The sequence below is a fragment of the Lasiosphaeria miniovina genome (assembly GCF_030549165.1).
Source record: "Lasiosphaeria miniovina strain SMH2392-1A chromosome Unknown B0T26scaffold_3, whole genome shotgun sequence".
NCBI classification, from domain to species: domain Eukaryota; kingdom Fungi; phylum Ascomycota; class Sordariomycetes; order Sordariales; family Lasiosphaeriaceae; genus Lasiosphaeria; species Lasiosphaeria miniovina.
In genome coordinates this window covers 1,161,779-1,175,408 of record NW_026848222.1, presented here as the reverse complement: position 1 = coordinate 1,175,408, position 13,630 = coordinate 1,161,779, and the positions used below count along the sequence as shown (strand labels likewise).

The 13,630-nt window shown below is 52.7% G+C and overlaps 5 protein-coding genes across 5 annotated transcripts; 4 read left to right on the top strand and 1 right to left on the bottom strand.

Moving 5' to 3' along the window:
- The first annotated feature begins 186 nt into the window (after nucleotides 1-186).
- Nucleotides 187-1,828, top strand: B0T26DRAFT_196203 (uncharacterized protein). Its single transcript, XM_060433714.1, has 2 exons — nucleotides 187-1,706; nucleotides 1,792-1,828. The coding sequence occupies exon 1, from the start codon at nucleotides 356-358 to the stop codon at nucleotides 1,550-1,552; it is 1,197 nt and encodes a 398-aa protein (XP_060297856.1). The 5' UTR covers nucleotides 187-355; the 3' UTR covers nucleotides 1,553-1,706; nucleotides 1,792-1,828.
- Nucleotides 1,829-2,945: 1,117 nt separating this feature from the next.
- Nucleotides 2,946-4,336, bottom strand: B0T26DRAFT_749399 (uncharacterized protein; the record flags this gene model as incomplete). The annotated part of the gene is made up of 6 exons (XM_060445097.1): nucleotides 2,946-3,127; nucleotides 3,222-3,347; nucleotides 3,409-3,463; nucleotides 3,547-3,840; nucleotides 3,921-4,059; nucleotides 4,164-4,336. 6 exons carry the CDS (start codon nucleotides 4,334-4,336, stop codon nucleotides 2,946-2,948), a joined length of 969 nt encoding a protein of 322 aa, XP_060297855.1.
- A 2,211-nt stretch (nucleotides 4,337-6,547) lies between these two features.
- Nucleotides 6,548-6,761, top strand: B0T26DRAFT_749398 (uncharacterized protein; the record flags this gene model as incomplete). The annotated part of the gene is made up of 2 exons (XM_060445096.1): nucleotides 6,548-6,595; nucleotides 6,660-6,761. 2 exons carry the CDS (start codon nucleotides 6,548-6,550, stop codon nucleotides 6,759-6,761), a joined length of 150 nt encoding a protein of 49 aa, XP_060297854.1.
- Nucleotides 6,762-8,150: 1,389 nt separating this feature from the next.
- On the top strand, nucleotides 8,151-8,951 carry B0T26DRAFT_800800 (uncharacterized protein; the record flags this gene model as incomplete). Its single annotated transcript, XM_060447013.1, has 3 exons — nucleotides 8,151-8,316; nucleotides 8,386-8,619; nucleotides 8,899-8,951. The coding sequence occupies 3 exons, from the start codon at nucleotides 8,151-8,153 to the stop codon at nucleotides 8,949-8,951; spliced, it is 453 nt and encodes a 150-aa protein (XP_060297853.1).
- A 2,693-nt stretch (nucleotides 8,952-11,644) lies between these two features.
- On the top strand, nucleotides 11,645-13,287 carry B0T26DRAFT_673691 (uncharacterized protein; the record flags this gene model as incomplete). The annotated part of the gene is made up of 2 exons (XM_060439633.1): nucleotides 11,645-11,725; nucleotides 12,313-13,287. 2 exons carry the CDS (start codon nucleotides 11,645-11,647, stop codon nucleotides 13,285-13,287), a joined length of 1,056 nt encoding a protein of 351 aa, XP_060297852.1.
- Between the last annotated feature and the right edge of the window lie 343 nt (nucleotides 13,288-13,630).

The window sequence follows — 13,630 nt, the reverse complement described above, 5'->3', positions numbered from 1 at the left end:
AATCGCGTCTTGGCTAAAAACGTGTTTTCGGACTGGGATTGAACCAACAATGCGGGGTTAGGGTTGCTCAAGCACGTGATCTTGGGCAATCGTCAGTGGCTGGTTCGCGGTGGGGAAAGTGGGAACGTCCTTCGTTCAGCAATTTCCGCCAGCTCACTTCCCTGTAAAGCACATCGGACGGCTCCCCGTGCTGTATCATAGCCGCTCTTGGTCGTCCTTCAAGGCAGTTGCTTGGCGACCCAAGCCGGTCAAGGCTTTACGCGCATCATAAATTCCGGCATTTTATCTTGGACGAACTGCCCCCTCGACCGATCAGCACTGTCGTCTTCCTCGATGCTGACCCGCATTTTCTCCCATGACAATGGCCAACGTTGACGAGACTCCAACAGAGCCTGAAGCTCCGCCTCCGATTTTTGAGCCAGTTCAGGCTCAGGCTCAGGCTCAGGCTCTGGTGTCTAAGCCTAGCATCGCGCCTGCGGAGAACGGGACGCAATCTAATTCTACTCAGCCCACGCTTCAACATGCACCGGTTCGGCCTCCTCCAGGCGGCCAGGTGTCGTTCACAGCCCCAGTCGGTACTCGCCGACCACTCCAAGACGGCGACGACGGCCGCGGCGAGACTGGAGACTCGCCAGTGCCGTCTGGAAAGCGGCGGCGGGGCCCCAATAAAGAGCATAAACCGCCTGGTCCGAAGCCTAGAAAGCGCGACTACCGGCCCACGCTCAACGAGAGTCTCGCCATGGTGCGGTCATCCAACCCTGAAATTGTTGTCTTCCTGCAGCGGTCGCGGACACAGCGAGCCCGGTGCATTGCCGCTGACGAGTGCTACTGTCTTAAGGGCAACGCCCCCTACGGCCTTGCCATCACGGAAGAGTACCGCATCTGCATCGACCACACCAACCACCCCGAGACGCTGGTGTGGCCACAGATGCACTTCTACCACGTCTTCTGCTTCACCTTCCGCATGGGTACGCTCGACTGGAGCTATCTGTGGGACTTTGACCGCTTCCGCCTCGACGAGCGCATCGACCAGGGCCAGTTCGGCCTCCTCGTCCGCAAGTGGATGGACCAGTGCGGCTACGTCAACCTCGAGACGCTGGTCGATTACATAACCCAGTACAAGGCCTACGAGGCTAAACATGCCAATTGGAACGAAGACCACGCCGTGTGGCTGGCCACGCACCAGAACTGCGGCGAGTTCTTCCAGGACCGCCGGGCGAAGGAGGGCGGTCTAGCTGGCTGCAAGTGCCCGATGGAGCCGGAAAGTCCCGAGAAGCCCATTCTCAAGGACTACAAGGCGGTGGGCTCAGGGAGAGAACGAGTCGATTTGTGCGACGTTTTGAAGAACCCGCTAGTCAAGGAGCTGTCTGGCACTTTTTGGCACGACGGCACAGGCGTGAAGGTGCTGGTATATCCTGAGGCAGAGGCCCCCCATGAACTAGCTGTTGCCGACGAACCGGAGACTCCTGATAAACCAGATGCTCCTGATAAATCAGCAGCTGCTAATGAGTCAGAGACTAGTGATGAATTCCTAACTCCCGAGGTGGAGTAGGCATTTGGAATCTGTCAGCATCAGGGAGCCAATTAACCCGAGGGAAAACTTGGCGAGTTTGAATAGTGTTCAGCGTGCAAAAGGTTCAGTGTACGGCAAGTCTTGCCGAACAATAAGCGAAGGATCATTGGCGGTGGGATATGGTTTTATGTCAGTATGCTGCCAACTTACCAAGAGATAATTCGTCTAGGGATCGAAATTTCAATCGAATGCCGTTTAAATTCTAATCGCTGGTACAGACATCAACACTTAGTTAATGCCAGAACGTGAAGGCGGACCACTTCGGCCGAGGGGGAAACCTTAAGCCAACACCCAGTCTACTCACTCGCAAATAATACGAGCCGTAGATATAGGCTTTAGGAAATCGACCCACCATCTCGGATAGTGGTAGCGTAAGCCGATCGCTGCCAGAGTCTCTAGGCCAGCCACATAGCCCGCTATGCTAGTAACAAGAAAAGAAAAGAAGAATGGGAAATAGATACAGAGGGGCAGATCAAGCCCCAACAAGGGACTGGACCTGGAAGAAAAGCGCGGATATAGATTTAGGCGCCCCGTTCCTTGTGCAACGTCAAGACGTGTCGTCAAAAGGAAGACGCGGCGTCTCGTCTCTACTATTGCGGATGTCTGGTGGGTGGGACAAGGGCGCTTTTCATGTCTTTCCTCCTAATTACCAGACAGACCACTTAGACCTCGCAGTTCCTCCAACCTACTTCCCTTCCCCTACCTGTCCCCATCAGCCATTGCACGTGTATCTATGGCAATGGTTATCCGCTCGTTCCACCCCGGCACGGGCCGGAGCCACTTGGCACTCGACATGATGGGGGTTTGGGACCCTCAGGGGCCAGTTTTCAGTGTCGCATGCGGGGTAGTCTAAGGTAGCGGATGGGTAACCGTCGGTAGTTGTCGTCACGCTGCCAAACCCACGGCTTTCCACTGCCGGTTACCGAGACGGGCTCCCAACTAAGGTTACCCTACCTTGCCTTGGTTTGGAGATAAGCTTTTTTCTCCGCACCTCATCGAGGACTGGCGTCGGAGAGAATTCTAGACCTAAACCTAGCCACTGGTTCACGCAAGGGTACCACTATCAATGGAAAACAACGACTACCGTCCCATGTGGAAAAGACTGCATGTATAGTTGGAGTGAGCTAGAGACATAACAGCACCAGAGGGCCCCCTCAAACCCCTATCGACCTGCTAAAAGGGCACAACGTCAAGCCAAAGAAACAAGCGAGGCGAGCGAAATTGGCAAATATAGGCAAAGCCAATATTGAATCAAACTAAGGAAAAAACGGGAGCGACAGACAGGGTCATACTGGGTAAAAAGGGAACAGAAAGAGAGAAACAAGGGGGAAAGTGCGACAAAGACAACAGAGAGTGATGGCTAGAGTTGAGTTCAATGTTTGTCGACTCCCTTGATGGGCGTGGGCAGCGGACCGTGGATTTTGGTAAATATCGCCACGGCGCAGTTGTACTCGGCCTCGAGGCCCTTGCGCAACTTCTCCACGATGGACTTTCGAGTCTTTTCGTTCCAGAGGAGGTTCCCGTTGCTGTCGCCCAGGCGGTAGTTGAGCTGCTCTGTTTTTTTTTAGAAAGTCTCGGTCAGTATCTATCTTTTCAAGAACCAAAAAGTTGAGATCTTTTTTTTTTCGCAATTGGTTTTTGCACTTACGAGCGAGCCTGAACGCTGTAGCGGAGACAGAGTCTTCTGAGACGTAGGTAGCCAGCTCTCCGGTTTCCGTGACGTATTCAATCGGATGGGCCACATTGGCACGCAGGACATAATCCCAGAAGGGGCCTGTGACTGTCAGTGAAAAACTGGCGAACCTGGAGGGACTGACGGGGGAGTGAGCTTTTACCCTCTTTAACAGTCAATTTATCGTCGAAAAGCCGCCGAGCACACAAGGACCAGCCCTGTATCCAAGATTTGTTAGCACCACATCTCTCTCTCCCTCCCTCCCGCTGTGTCGTCGGAGAATGTAATTGCGGCCACTGACAATAGCACAGGCCGCTCGGGCAACCAGGGATTGGGCATAGCTGGATGCATCCGGGCTGGGCGGGTCCTCCATGAGGAACTTTTCGTAGTCCAGCGTCGCCTGGTCCGGCTCGCCAAGCTTCTCGGGGTCGAGTCCAAAAGCCTTTAACATGGTGGCATATTCGGTGTTTTTGTACTTCTTCAAGCTCTCAATCTTTTGCTCTTCGTAGAGGCGGGTGGCAGGCTCTTCCAAGGGGACGGTCTCGAGCTGCTTCACCCGGCTCGAAATCAGGACATTCAAGAAGTAGTTGTTGCACTGGGAAATCGTGCGGATTAGACTTGGTTCAGTGGTTTATTGGGGGGAAAAGGCAAACATGGAAAAAAAAATCACATTACCTTAAAGTACTCTTTCAACACCTGCTTGTTCTTGTCCAACTTTGGATCGCGCGCGAGATAGACAAAGACTGGATTGTTCAGGAAATTCTGGTACGCCTCGCTGACCTCCTGGGAATTGAAGAGCGATTGTGCCAAATCCCTACAGCGGTTTTACCTTGTCAGTATCCACGTTTTACAGCTCGAAAGACATTGGTTGGTTTTTGCTGGCCCGGGGATTGCTGGCCCGGGGATAGTCTAACTGACATGACTCCCTCCCTCTGCGCAGCCAAAATGGCTTTCTCCTGCTCGAGTTTGCCGACTGCTTTTGGTTCTCCCCTGGGCAGAGCAAGTCGGGAGGCATGTGCAAAGGCTGGCAAGTAGCCAGAAAACCTTGGAGGTGCAGCAGGCAGGAGCTTGAAAAGGACTTTCTGCGACATTGTGAGGGCTGTTCTGTAAGGACTCCTTGTGATGTTACGAGTGTCGTGGCTTAGTTGAAGACTGCGTATGAGCGACTGCGGTCGAGCGGATGCGGGTGAGTGTTTGGTGATGTAGATGGAGAGGGTCAAGAAGCTGGAGGTCGGCGGTGCCTTTTATACGCATTTTTGCACGCCAGTTCGGCGTGGTCATGGTCATCTCAACTCGCTCCATACTGGCCAAGGTGTCTGCGCTTGGTGAGGGAAAATTGTTGTTCGTTGCTGAACTCGGTCGCCTCAAGATACGAAACGGGCCGAGCAACTTACGGTGAAATGAGGCGCGGTGATGGTCAAGTTTGTGAGATTCCTGATTCCTTGCTCCTCCGGAGGGGTTCAGCTCACGTTCGAACGCCTCGGCTTAACTAAATCCAACATAAAAAAAAGCAGCCAATGACTCGAACTAGGCATGAGAGGCGTAGGCAGACGCCACTTACACACATTCAGCTAGCCACTGGTGGCAGTGCTTATTGCGAATACTGCTTTGGAATAGAGGAATGCAACCAATGACTCGAGCCACAACTACACGTGACATGAGAGGCGTACGCAGTAAGCAGGCGACTTTTTGTAACTTGCTCCATTGAGAAAATAAAGTCCACGAAACACTTGATTGAAATGAGCATCATGACTCTTGCGATACAATACCGTACCTTCAAGTCAATCCATGACGCGGGCGGCGGCCTTGCCGTGACAGTCTCGAACCATGACCTCGAGTTGTGACACATGTGCTAAACCTTTATCTTTGAATTTGCACGGTTGTTACATGTAGTAAGACAGAAGAAGCGTTTCCTGAAGATGGCACATAACAGAGCGAGGCAAATAATTCCCCAAGATTTATTACTTCTCAGAACGGCCGAGCTACGGAACAGATAGTGTCACGGCACGGTACCGTAGGCGCTGTGGGCAGGCCTACGGGTGCGTGACCATAATATAACCTACTACAGATTGCAGCTTGGCAGCTTGCAATTCTGGCATCCGTTTGGAAGGTGTGGTGCAGCGGTAGTAGGTGCTGAGCCCCGCCGTCACAGATAGGAGGAACATCCGCTCCAAACTTTCAACTTTGGCTCAGGCTCCTCTTGTGCCAGCTACGCGCGCCCGTTGCTTGAGCTGTTCTGTCACAGTCGGCTCTGAATTCCGTCGTGGTGGAACGACTGAAGCTGTTTTGGCTTTCTAGTTACATCTCCATATCTAGTCGGGCTACATGCAGTCTAAAGGCGTCTATCGAAGAGGACTGGAGTGCTGGTGCGGCATATTCCCCATAGCTGAGAATGCGCAAGCTGAGATACGAGGTTACACACCCCAAAACCCCGGCGCCCCCACGCCTCTGCGCCACACAACCAATGGAAGTCGGGCTGGTGCGTCTTCGGCTTCCCCTTTGACGTTCATGGAGACATTTGAGCCAGCCACAGAATGCACAGCCTCGCCCAACTGGATTCTGACGCGCCGAGGCGAGGATGCGGGAACAATTACTGCCTGGCCATTCGGCGCCCCCGCAATATGCCACGAACGAGTAAGCTTCCTGCACATGTAAATGGAGCTTTAGCCAGCCAACGACGTGATTGCTCCCGACACGTGATTGCTCCTGACTATGTGAGCCTCATATATTGACAGAAAAACTCAAGCGGCACAGAACGTACAAATATCAGTATAATTATAGTGTGAACAGGACGCACGGTGACGCAACTCCTCGAGATGGCTCGCGTCTAGATACGGCGTCGTCCTATACAAACGTCTACAATACTGGCATTTCGTATTCTGCTTATAACCCTCTCACTCCCACCCCAACCGCCTGGCCAGGCAGTGCACCTTATCCCCCCCCCCGCCCTGGAACCCTTGACTTTTCTCATTCCCAGACCCCAGATTCCCCCAGATCAAAACGCTATGGACACCGATACCCACTCTACGAAATCCCACGCTCAGTGGCGTCGGGCCGTATCAGGCAACTGTTTCAGTGCATCAACCTTGACGCCGCAGATCAAAACTGCGGCGCACCCTAACAAGACATCAGGAAGTCGAGTGACTCTATCACAGCGGGGTGAGTCTGCTGTCGACCTACACAGGCCGATAGGGTGACAGCCTAGGCACTAATTCATGCTCTAAAGAATTCCGATCTTCCAGCTTGTCCAAAACAATAAAGATCTCTTTTACAAGTTCCTCGACAATCGCTTCTGCAAGAGAATGGCGTTTGCCAAGTTACCCGAGTCTGCATACGATGGGTTCACCAGGGTACCTGGTCTACACATCCTGCCAGAAACTTGCTTCAGGAGCTGACTGCCAGGCCTCATTGTAGCAAGACTACCTCTCCCTCCTGGACGACGTGAGGTTCAAAGCCCTGCGCTTTGCCAAGCTTAGCTCGACGACCCCGTTTAGCGACCTGCGCGCGCAGAGCTAGAAGATTTTGGGCGCCATCGACTACGCCGAGGAATAGAAACAGACATGCATAGACCGCTTCGAATATCCTGATTTGCACTAAGTTTATCGCATTTTCCTGGCTAGGCACAATGCGCGCATGTTAACATGCCCCCTGACAGGTTTAACACCGCAAATAACATCACTCTGTTTGATCGGCCTCACATGCATGCATGCAATTGACTATACGCAAATTGGCCCATTTCAACGAATTGGCCAACAGCCAGCGCAACACCCTGATTTGCACCAAATTTATCGCATTTTCCTGGCTGAGCACAATACGCGCATGTTGACAGGTTGACAGAGCTGCTGACTAAGGCCTGAAAATGAACACAATTGACGAAAAGCCCGGAAAACGCGTTTTCAGGCCTCAGTCGTATTCGGATGATTTGCCCGGCATGTTGAAGGCCAAAAATCTACACATGGGGTGCAGCATCCAGAAGTACCGATTTTCCGCTAAAAAAGGGGGTTCCGGATACAGATGCCAAGGCAAGGAGGTGGGGGTGGGTGGCAACACAATTAGGGGTAAGTGCGCCGAGTATTCATCTTTATTAATCGGGTGCTTTTAGCGTTCTTTATCCTCGGGACGCAAGAGCTCCCCCTTGGCCCTGCGCGGGATTGGGTCACACGATGGATGCATATCGGCTGAGGCGATGGAGCCGACTTTAGACGCTAGGTCGCGGTTTTGAGCGAGCGTCCGGAGCAGGCAGACCATGTTGAATTGGTGGAGTCTTGAGTTGCCATACTGAGGGTCATTGAAAGTCTTTAGGTCCTCGTAGAGAAAAGGCTGACGATATGTTGCAAGCGCCGGCAGGTTTACCCAAGTGACACAAGGTCGGAAAGGTCATACGCCCGTTCGCACACACACATTGTCCACTTCTACATATATTATGACTAGGATTTTTTATGGGTACATGTCTTGTCCGGGACAGGATCGGGCGATTCCGGGAGGGCGATAAGACGTACCTTACCGCAGCCAGACGAACAGTTCAAAAGCGTGGCGCAGATGAGAAGGAGCAAGAGGAACCTTGTAAACAGGAGGGAAGGGCAGGCGGCGCGAAAAAGACTTTACTCGAGATACGCGATATGTGGGGCGGGATGAAAAATAAACTTGCACGGGACTTTTTCATCCATGTAGCAGGTATCTCCCCCCATCCTTTCAGATAATAGCGATAGAGACATGGCTAACTTCCGGTAGCGATAAAATTTGTTGCCGAGGGACCGTAGTTTTTAGTTTTAGTTTTTTGAACGTATCAACTTCGAAATCTTCCCTCGAACCTATTTATAATGTCCGTTCTCGACTCACTTCCTCCCGACAAGATCAACATCATACACCATCGCATCTCCACTCTCGGACAAATCGCCGAACACCATGGCAATACTACATCCCACGTCACGCGATGGCGGCATCAAGTACCATATCACTTTTGACGTGGTCGCACGGCTCTCAGATCGCCACGAGGTCGAGAGCTCCCCATGGAGTGCTCTCGTCATGTTCGAGCTTAACGCCATCGACCTTGCGGCATTTATGCAGCGGGGTCTGTTTTGGACGACGCGTAATCTGCTAACGCCTGCCGCCGGACAAGAGCTACTATAGAAGGAATTAGCTCCCGGACACGGCGACTATTACGACGACGCCAGCCCCGTCCTGACCTGGAGACTGCGCGAGTTCCCCGACAGCCCGGCCGCCGAATCCCGTTGGACCGGACGTATTATCCTCTCTGCAACTCCGGGTCAGACGCTATCCGAGTTCGGCCAAGGCGAGGTAATGAGAGGGAACATTACGATGGCACGTGTCGAGAGCGCCTTCGGCAGAACGGTTTTTTGTTTCGACCCAGAAGGTACTGAAGTGGATGTGAATATCATATCCAATAGCCCTCCGTCCGATCTCTGGTGGCTTTGGCCGAGGGAGTCTACTACCCTTGGAGGGGGTTCGGGTCTTGGGCTATCAAACCGGGATATGGCCGGAAGCGGCTATACCGAGGGTCATCGCTATATCGGCTATCGTTGTACATCGTGGAAGGACGTCGTCTTATTCTCATTAACTAGGGCGTTCCGGACGATAGCTAGGGGGCTTTCGATATTAGTATATATAACGGGTATAGTGGTACTACTACTAGGCTCGGTGGTTATGATTGTCGGCCTGCGATGCTACGAAAGTTTGGAGGGCTAATTGGTAAGCTGCTTTATATGATTATTTATGACAATATTTATCACCCTAGGCTCATTACTTACATTAGTCACCCCACCAGTCACCTACCAGCAGAAACAGCGCAAATAGCCCGCAGGTTGGCCTCGGAGAAACTATTTTCGTTGTAATCGACGACAATGCGGTTTCGTAAAACGCGAAAGATAGATGGGGAGCCTCGTCGTCCGCTTTTGCCGAGAAGAATTGGTTGTCTTCGGTATTTTGGAGAAGCTCGAAGATAAAGCGGACGTCGGCCATGTGTAGGGTCCTTGGCAATCCCGGTGACCAGGTCTCTCGCTTGTTGTCTGGAGATGCTAGATGCTATGTTGGGGATGAGAGGACGAATCAGTTAAATGGTTTGGTAGTTATGCTGTGCAGCTATGTTCACGGTGGGTAAAAGATGTGATGCTAGAAAAATAACGCAAGTCATGGTCAATTTATCGAGGGGGGGGTCTCGAGCCCTTAAGTCGATCATTTGGCCAGCGACCCCCGTCTATGCCAGAATACAAGTACATTGCTTCTTGTCATCATAGGCGAACTGGGTGTAGTTGTCTATGTGCGGTGCATATCTAATATGCATATCGCAATGTGCGAGAAAGCATACGCCGCCCCCTTCACTACGCCCCATTTGGGGATAGGTACTTTTCGGAATATCGCTTGGCGCCAAATATTGGCGTGAAAGTGAATTACTTGGCTTGTGTTATTCATCGGTACCCCAATCCAGGTCATATAGTAAGGTGAGGGGATTCTGACAGCGGTTTAGAAACCTATCGCATCGTGCCAATTCCCCAGCCACTCACTCTTCAGAAATGTTCTATAGCCGCCCGTAGCAAGGCCGCTCGACTGGGTCATACTCCTCTTGTCGTTCTACGAATAACCGGCATGGTATTATACCCGTATTTAGTTCTGGGGTCGGGAGAAAACCCCCATATATCACTGGAACAGGCAAGGGTCGGATTCGAAATTGTTGCAGCGTATTTAGTGCCAAGGTGGTGCGACATCCACTTCGTTATCGGCGATCATGGATGCCGTCTTGCCGGGGGGAAGCCCGATTGTGCGATGACGATTGCGCTAATGTAGTGTTGGAAGCTTAGGGGAGTCTCAATCCTATAGATGTTGTTGCAGACACAAGAGCAAGCCCGAAACGAAGGCGAGGACAATGATAGCGGGGGCGGCGGCGGCGGCGAACCTAGCTTCGAGTGAGCCTTGGAGCTCAATCTGTCCATGGATTTATTGCCCTTCACAGGGCACGGCGCCACCCGGGTATCTTTCTTGGTGCAGCCGAGGGCAGAGGCGATTTCACGGGGTTGGGGGACTATCGGCATGCGGCACTGCCGTAGCGATGTGGTTGTCATGAAGCCCCCTGGACAAGTCAAGTAATGGAGAAAGGAAAAAAAATTTTAACGATAAAATTTAACGACAAAATTTAACGCTTTGGATGAAAAAAAAAATAACGCTACTTCCTGCCGCTGCGCGTAGAATTAAAAATAGTAGCCATCCAATCCAGCCGTCCATCACACTTCTGCACGGCAATTACAACCCCGATCCCCACCGCCAAGGCCACCACCACAGTCGCGATGGCCACCGCCACTTCCACCCACCAGAACCCATTCACCACCGCCTCGCCACTTCGAACGCACTCAACCAACGCATCCAGCCATTTGCGGCCAACAACAGCGGACCCCCCCGGTCTTGTCACGATCACCCATGCCGTTGCGTCCGCCCTCCTCGTCGCTTTTCCCGCGTTCGAGGTCAAGGGTACGAGGCTGTTACGTAGGTAGTTACCCACAAAACCTATTAGCCCAAATGAACTAGCAATGGAGCATGGACAAGGCTAGATTGAGAAAGAAGTAGGTAGGCTGGGAGTGGCTTACGTTCTTCTGCGGCTTCGGCGGCGGCATGGGTGATTGGGGAGGGAGGGAGGTGTGGTCTTGGCTGTTGTTTTAGATGGCTGTTGTTTTGGATGGCCGAATACGTTGGCTGAGAGGTTTGACAGTGGCAAGGCGGCGTGAATGGCAGAGTTCTGGTGGTTGGAATTGGCGATGGCCCAGCGATGTGTGGTGAGGGGCGGTGGCTGACCGAGGGTGGTTGCTTGTGCAGAAGTGGGTTGACGACTGGGTGGATGGGATAAGTCTCCAATGATTAATCATACGTATGATGATTGATTGATGATGTTTGGGTGAAGAATTTAAAAAACAGAATAGCCAGCACCGCGCCGTAAATAAACTGCCTGTTGGTCGTAAAGCTCTTTCCTCTGATCTCGTCACATCCGAGCCTTATCTGGCTGCTCCTTCTTCAAGATATCTCGTTCCTCGACCCGTTTCCCTTATTTCTCGCACCATTCCTTCCTTCATATTGAGTTCCTCCCCTATGGATACTCTTTCCTATCTCGCTTGCTCCTGCCTGCCTTACCAACCTTTACAAGCATTTTGCCTCTCCCGTAAAATACAGCGCACAACAGGGCCACTCCAGCGCCCCGAAAGTTAACTCAACCCCAGTGGAGTGGGGGGGGGGATCCAAAGCGCTGAGCTGTGTAGACTGCAGTGTTTTTTATCACAGGCGGAGTAATTGCTGCCAACCAGCTAGATCTAAGTTTCCCGAGTATATTAAGAAATCATGCCCTGGTCAAGTGGCTGCTGCGGCTAGGTGGAGAGTGCTTAAACATCCTGGAGCAAAGCATGGATCCAACGATATGCGAAGTCTCCAACTCCCACGGTTATCTTCGGATCGCCTTCTGCGGTTTCTTGGGCCAGTTGGAGGTGAGGGGGGGAGGAGACAGCCCGATCTCTGGGCTGTGCTGCTGGGCTGTGTTGTTGACCGCGCTTCTCGCGATCGACTCATGCATCGACCCGGCCGGTCACCCCCGGAAAATAATTATCTTTGACACTTCAGTATAACCATGAAGAAAGGCCTACAAGCATGGGAAAAAGCTCAATCCGGTACAAGACGAGGCTCTCAAATTTGTCCAGGACTGGCACGGGGGTTGACTGGCAATGCAGCCTCCCGAGTGTAGATTTTCAGCCATAGCAAGCTTACGAAAACCAACCGCATGCGGATGAGGCCTGAAAACGCATTTTCTAGGCTTTTCTCAAACTATGACCATTTCAGGGGTCTGGTCGGTAGCCCTGTGAATTGTTTATTTACGCACTACATCAAAGAACAACCTCACCAAATAAGTCCAACAACGGCTCTGTGAAGCCCTTCCAACTCTCTATACGTTGCGGGCTTTTGATATGTTTGAGGCTATACTCAGGCATATCGAAATTACAAACGCACGTCAGAATGACCTACCTTGGATTCGAGCGGCTCGGCATATGTAGTATGCGGATCACCCGGTGGGCCTTAGAGTACCGGTACCCACGGCGACCGACCCCGAGAGACCCCCCTCTACGCCCGTGTCAAGGGCCGCCTTCTCGTGTGCGTCCCCCCGGATCCCGCTACGCTGATCACGTCGTCAACCTGGGCGACGCGGGGATGGACCTACCAGGAGGGGCTGCTTGCACGCCGTCGCCTCTTCTTCACGGATCGTGAGATGTCGTACGAGTGCCGCAACCTCCTCTGCCGCGAGGCCATCCGCCTACCAGCCCAGGTAGAACGGGGGTTGAAGGAGATACACCTGGACTTATTCAGCTGGATCTATAACAGGCAGGCAGTGACCGACCCAAGAACCCGCTTCAACAGCATTTTCAACGTCCTGGCCGAGTACACTAGTCGGCGGCTGACGTACCAGTCCGATGCGCTCAACGCCATGCTAGGCATCTTCCAGATTTTTGCCGATCGCGAACGGAACCCGACGTACTATATCTGCGGCGTGCCCGTCCTATCCCAGGATGACAAGATCGACAGGGACATGAGCTGGCAACCGCTAGTCGGCTTCATCAACGGACTAACATTGTTGAGCAAGCGGCCGGCCAAGCGCCGGCCCGGTTTCCCTAGCTGGTCTTGGACAGGCTGGGAGGGCGTGGTGAGGCACTCCATGTCTGGTATTCACCAAATCTCTTTCTCCTATGGATTCGCTGTGGACCTGTCTTTCGTGCTCGCAGACGGGACCGCGGTGAGCTGGGACGAGTACTATAACCATCTGCTGGGAGGCCACTCCGCCAATGAGATACGATCCGACGTCTATTTTAAGCAGAACCTCGGGCTCGAAATTACTGCTGATGTCGTCACTGCCCGTTTCCGCGAGGACTTTGCTCCTCGTCCTAGGCATGAGTTCAAAGGCATTGTGAACTCTGGCAACGGCGTGTGGGAGGGAGAATTCTTTCCGGACCGGAAGGAGTGCGCGTCTTCTCCCTCAACGGAGTCAGGCGAGGGCGACTAAAATATTGGCCCGATTTTGCGACGGAGGCTCCTCGAAGAGTCATGGCTTGGTATTGTTTTGGGTAATGAGCGTCTGCGGCATAATGACTACGACTCCAACGCCACGCTCGTACTTATTGTGGAAGAGACGCAGGCACCCGTAGCTGTAATGGGCGAATGCTGGGAGCGCGTTGACATTTTGAAGCTCCACGATACGACACTCAAGAGCGGTATGCTAGGGCGGCGGACGTTACACTTGGTCTAGGTATCCAGGGACCTAGGTATTTGGCTCTATGGAAGGAGATGTGAAGTGCCCATACTAGCTCAAATGTGGGGGATGATATCAGCCTAAGGCAAAGGGTAAT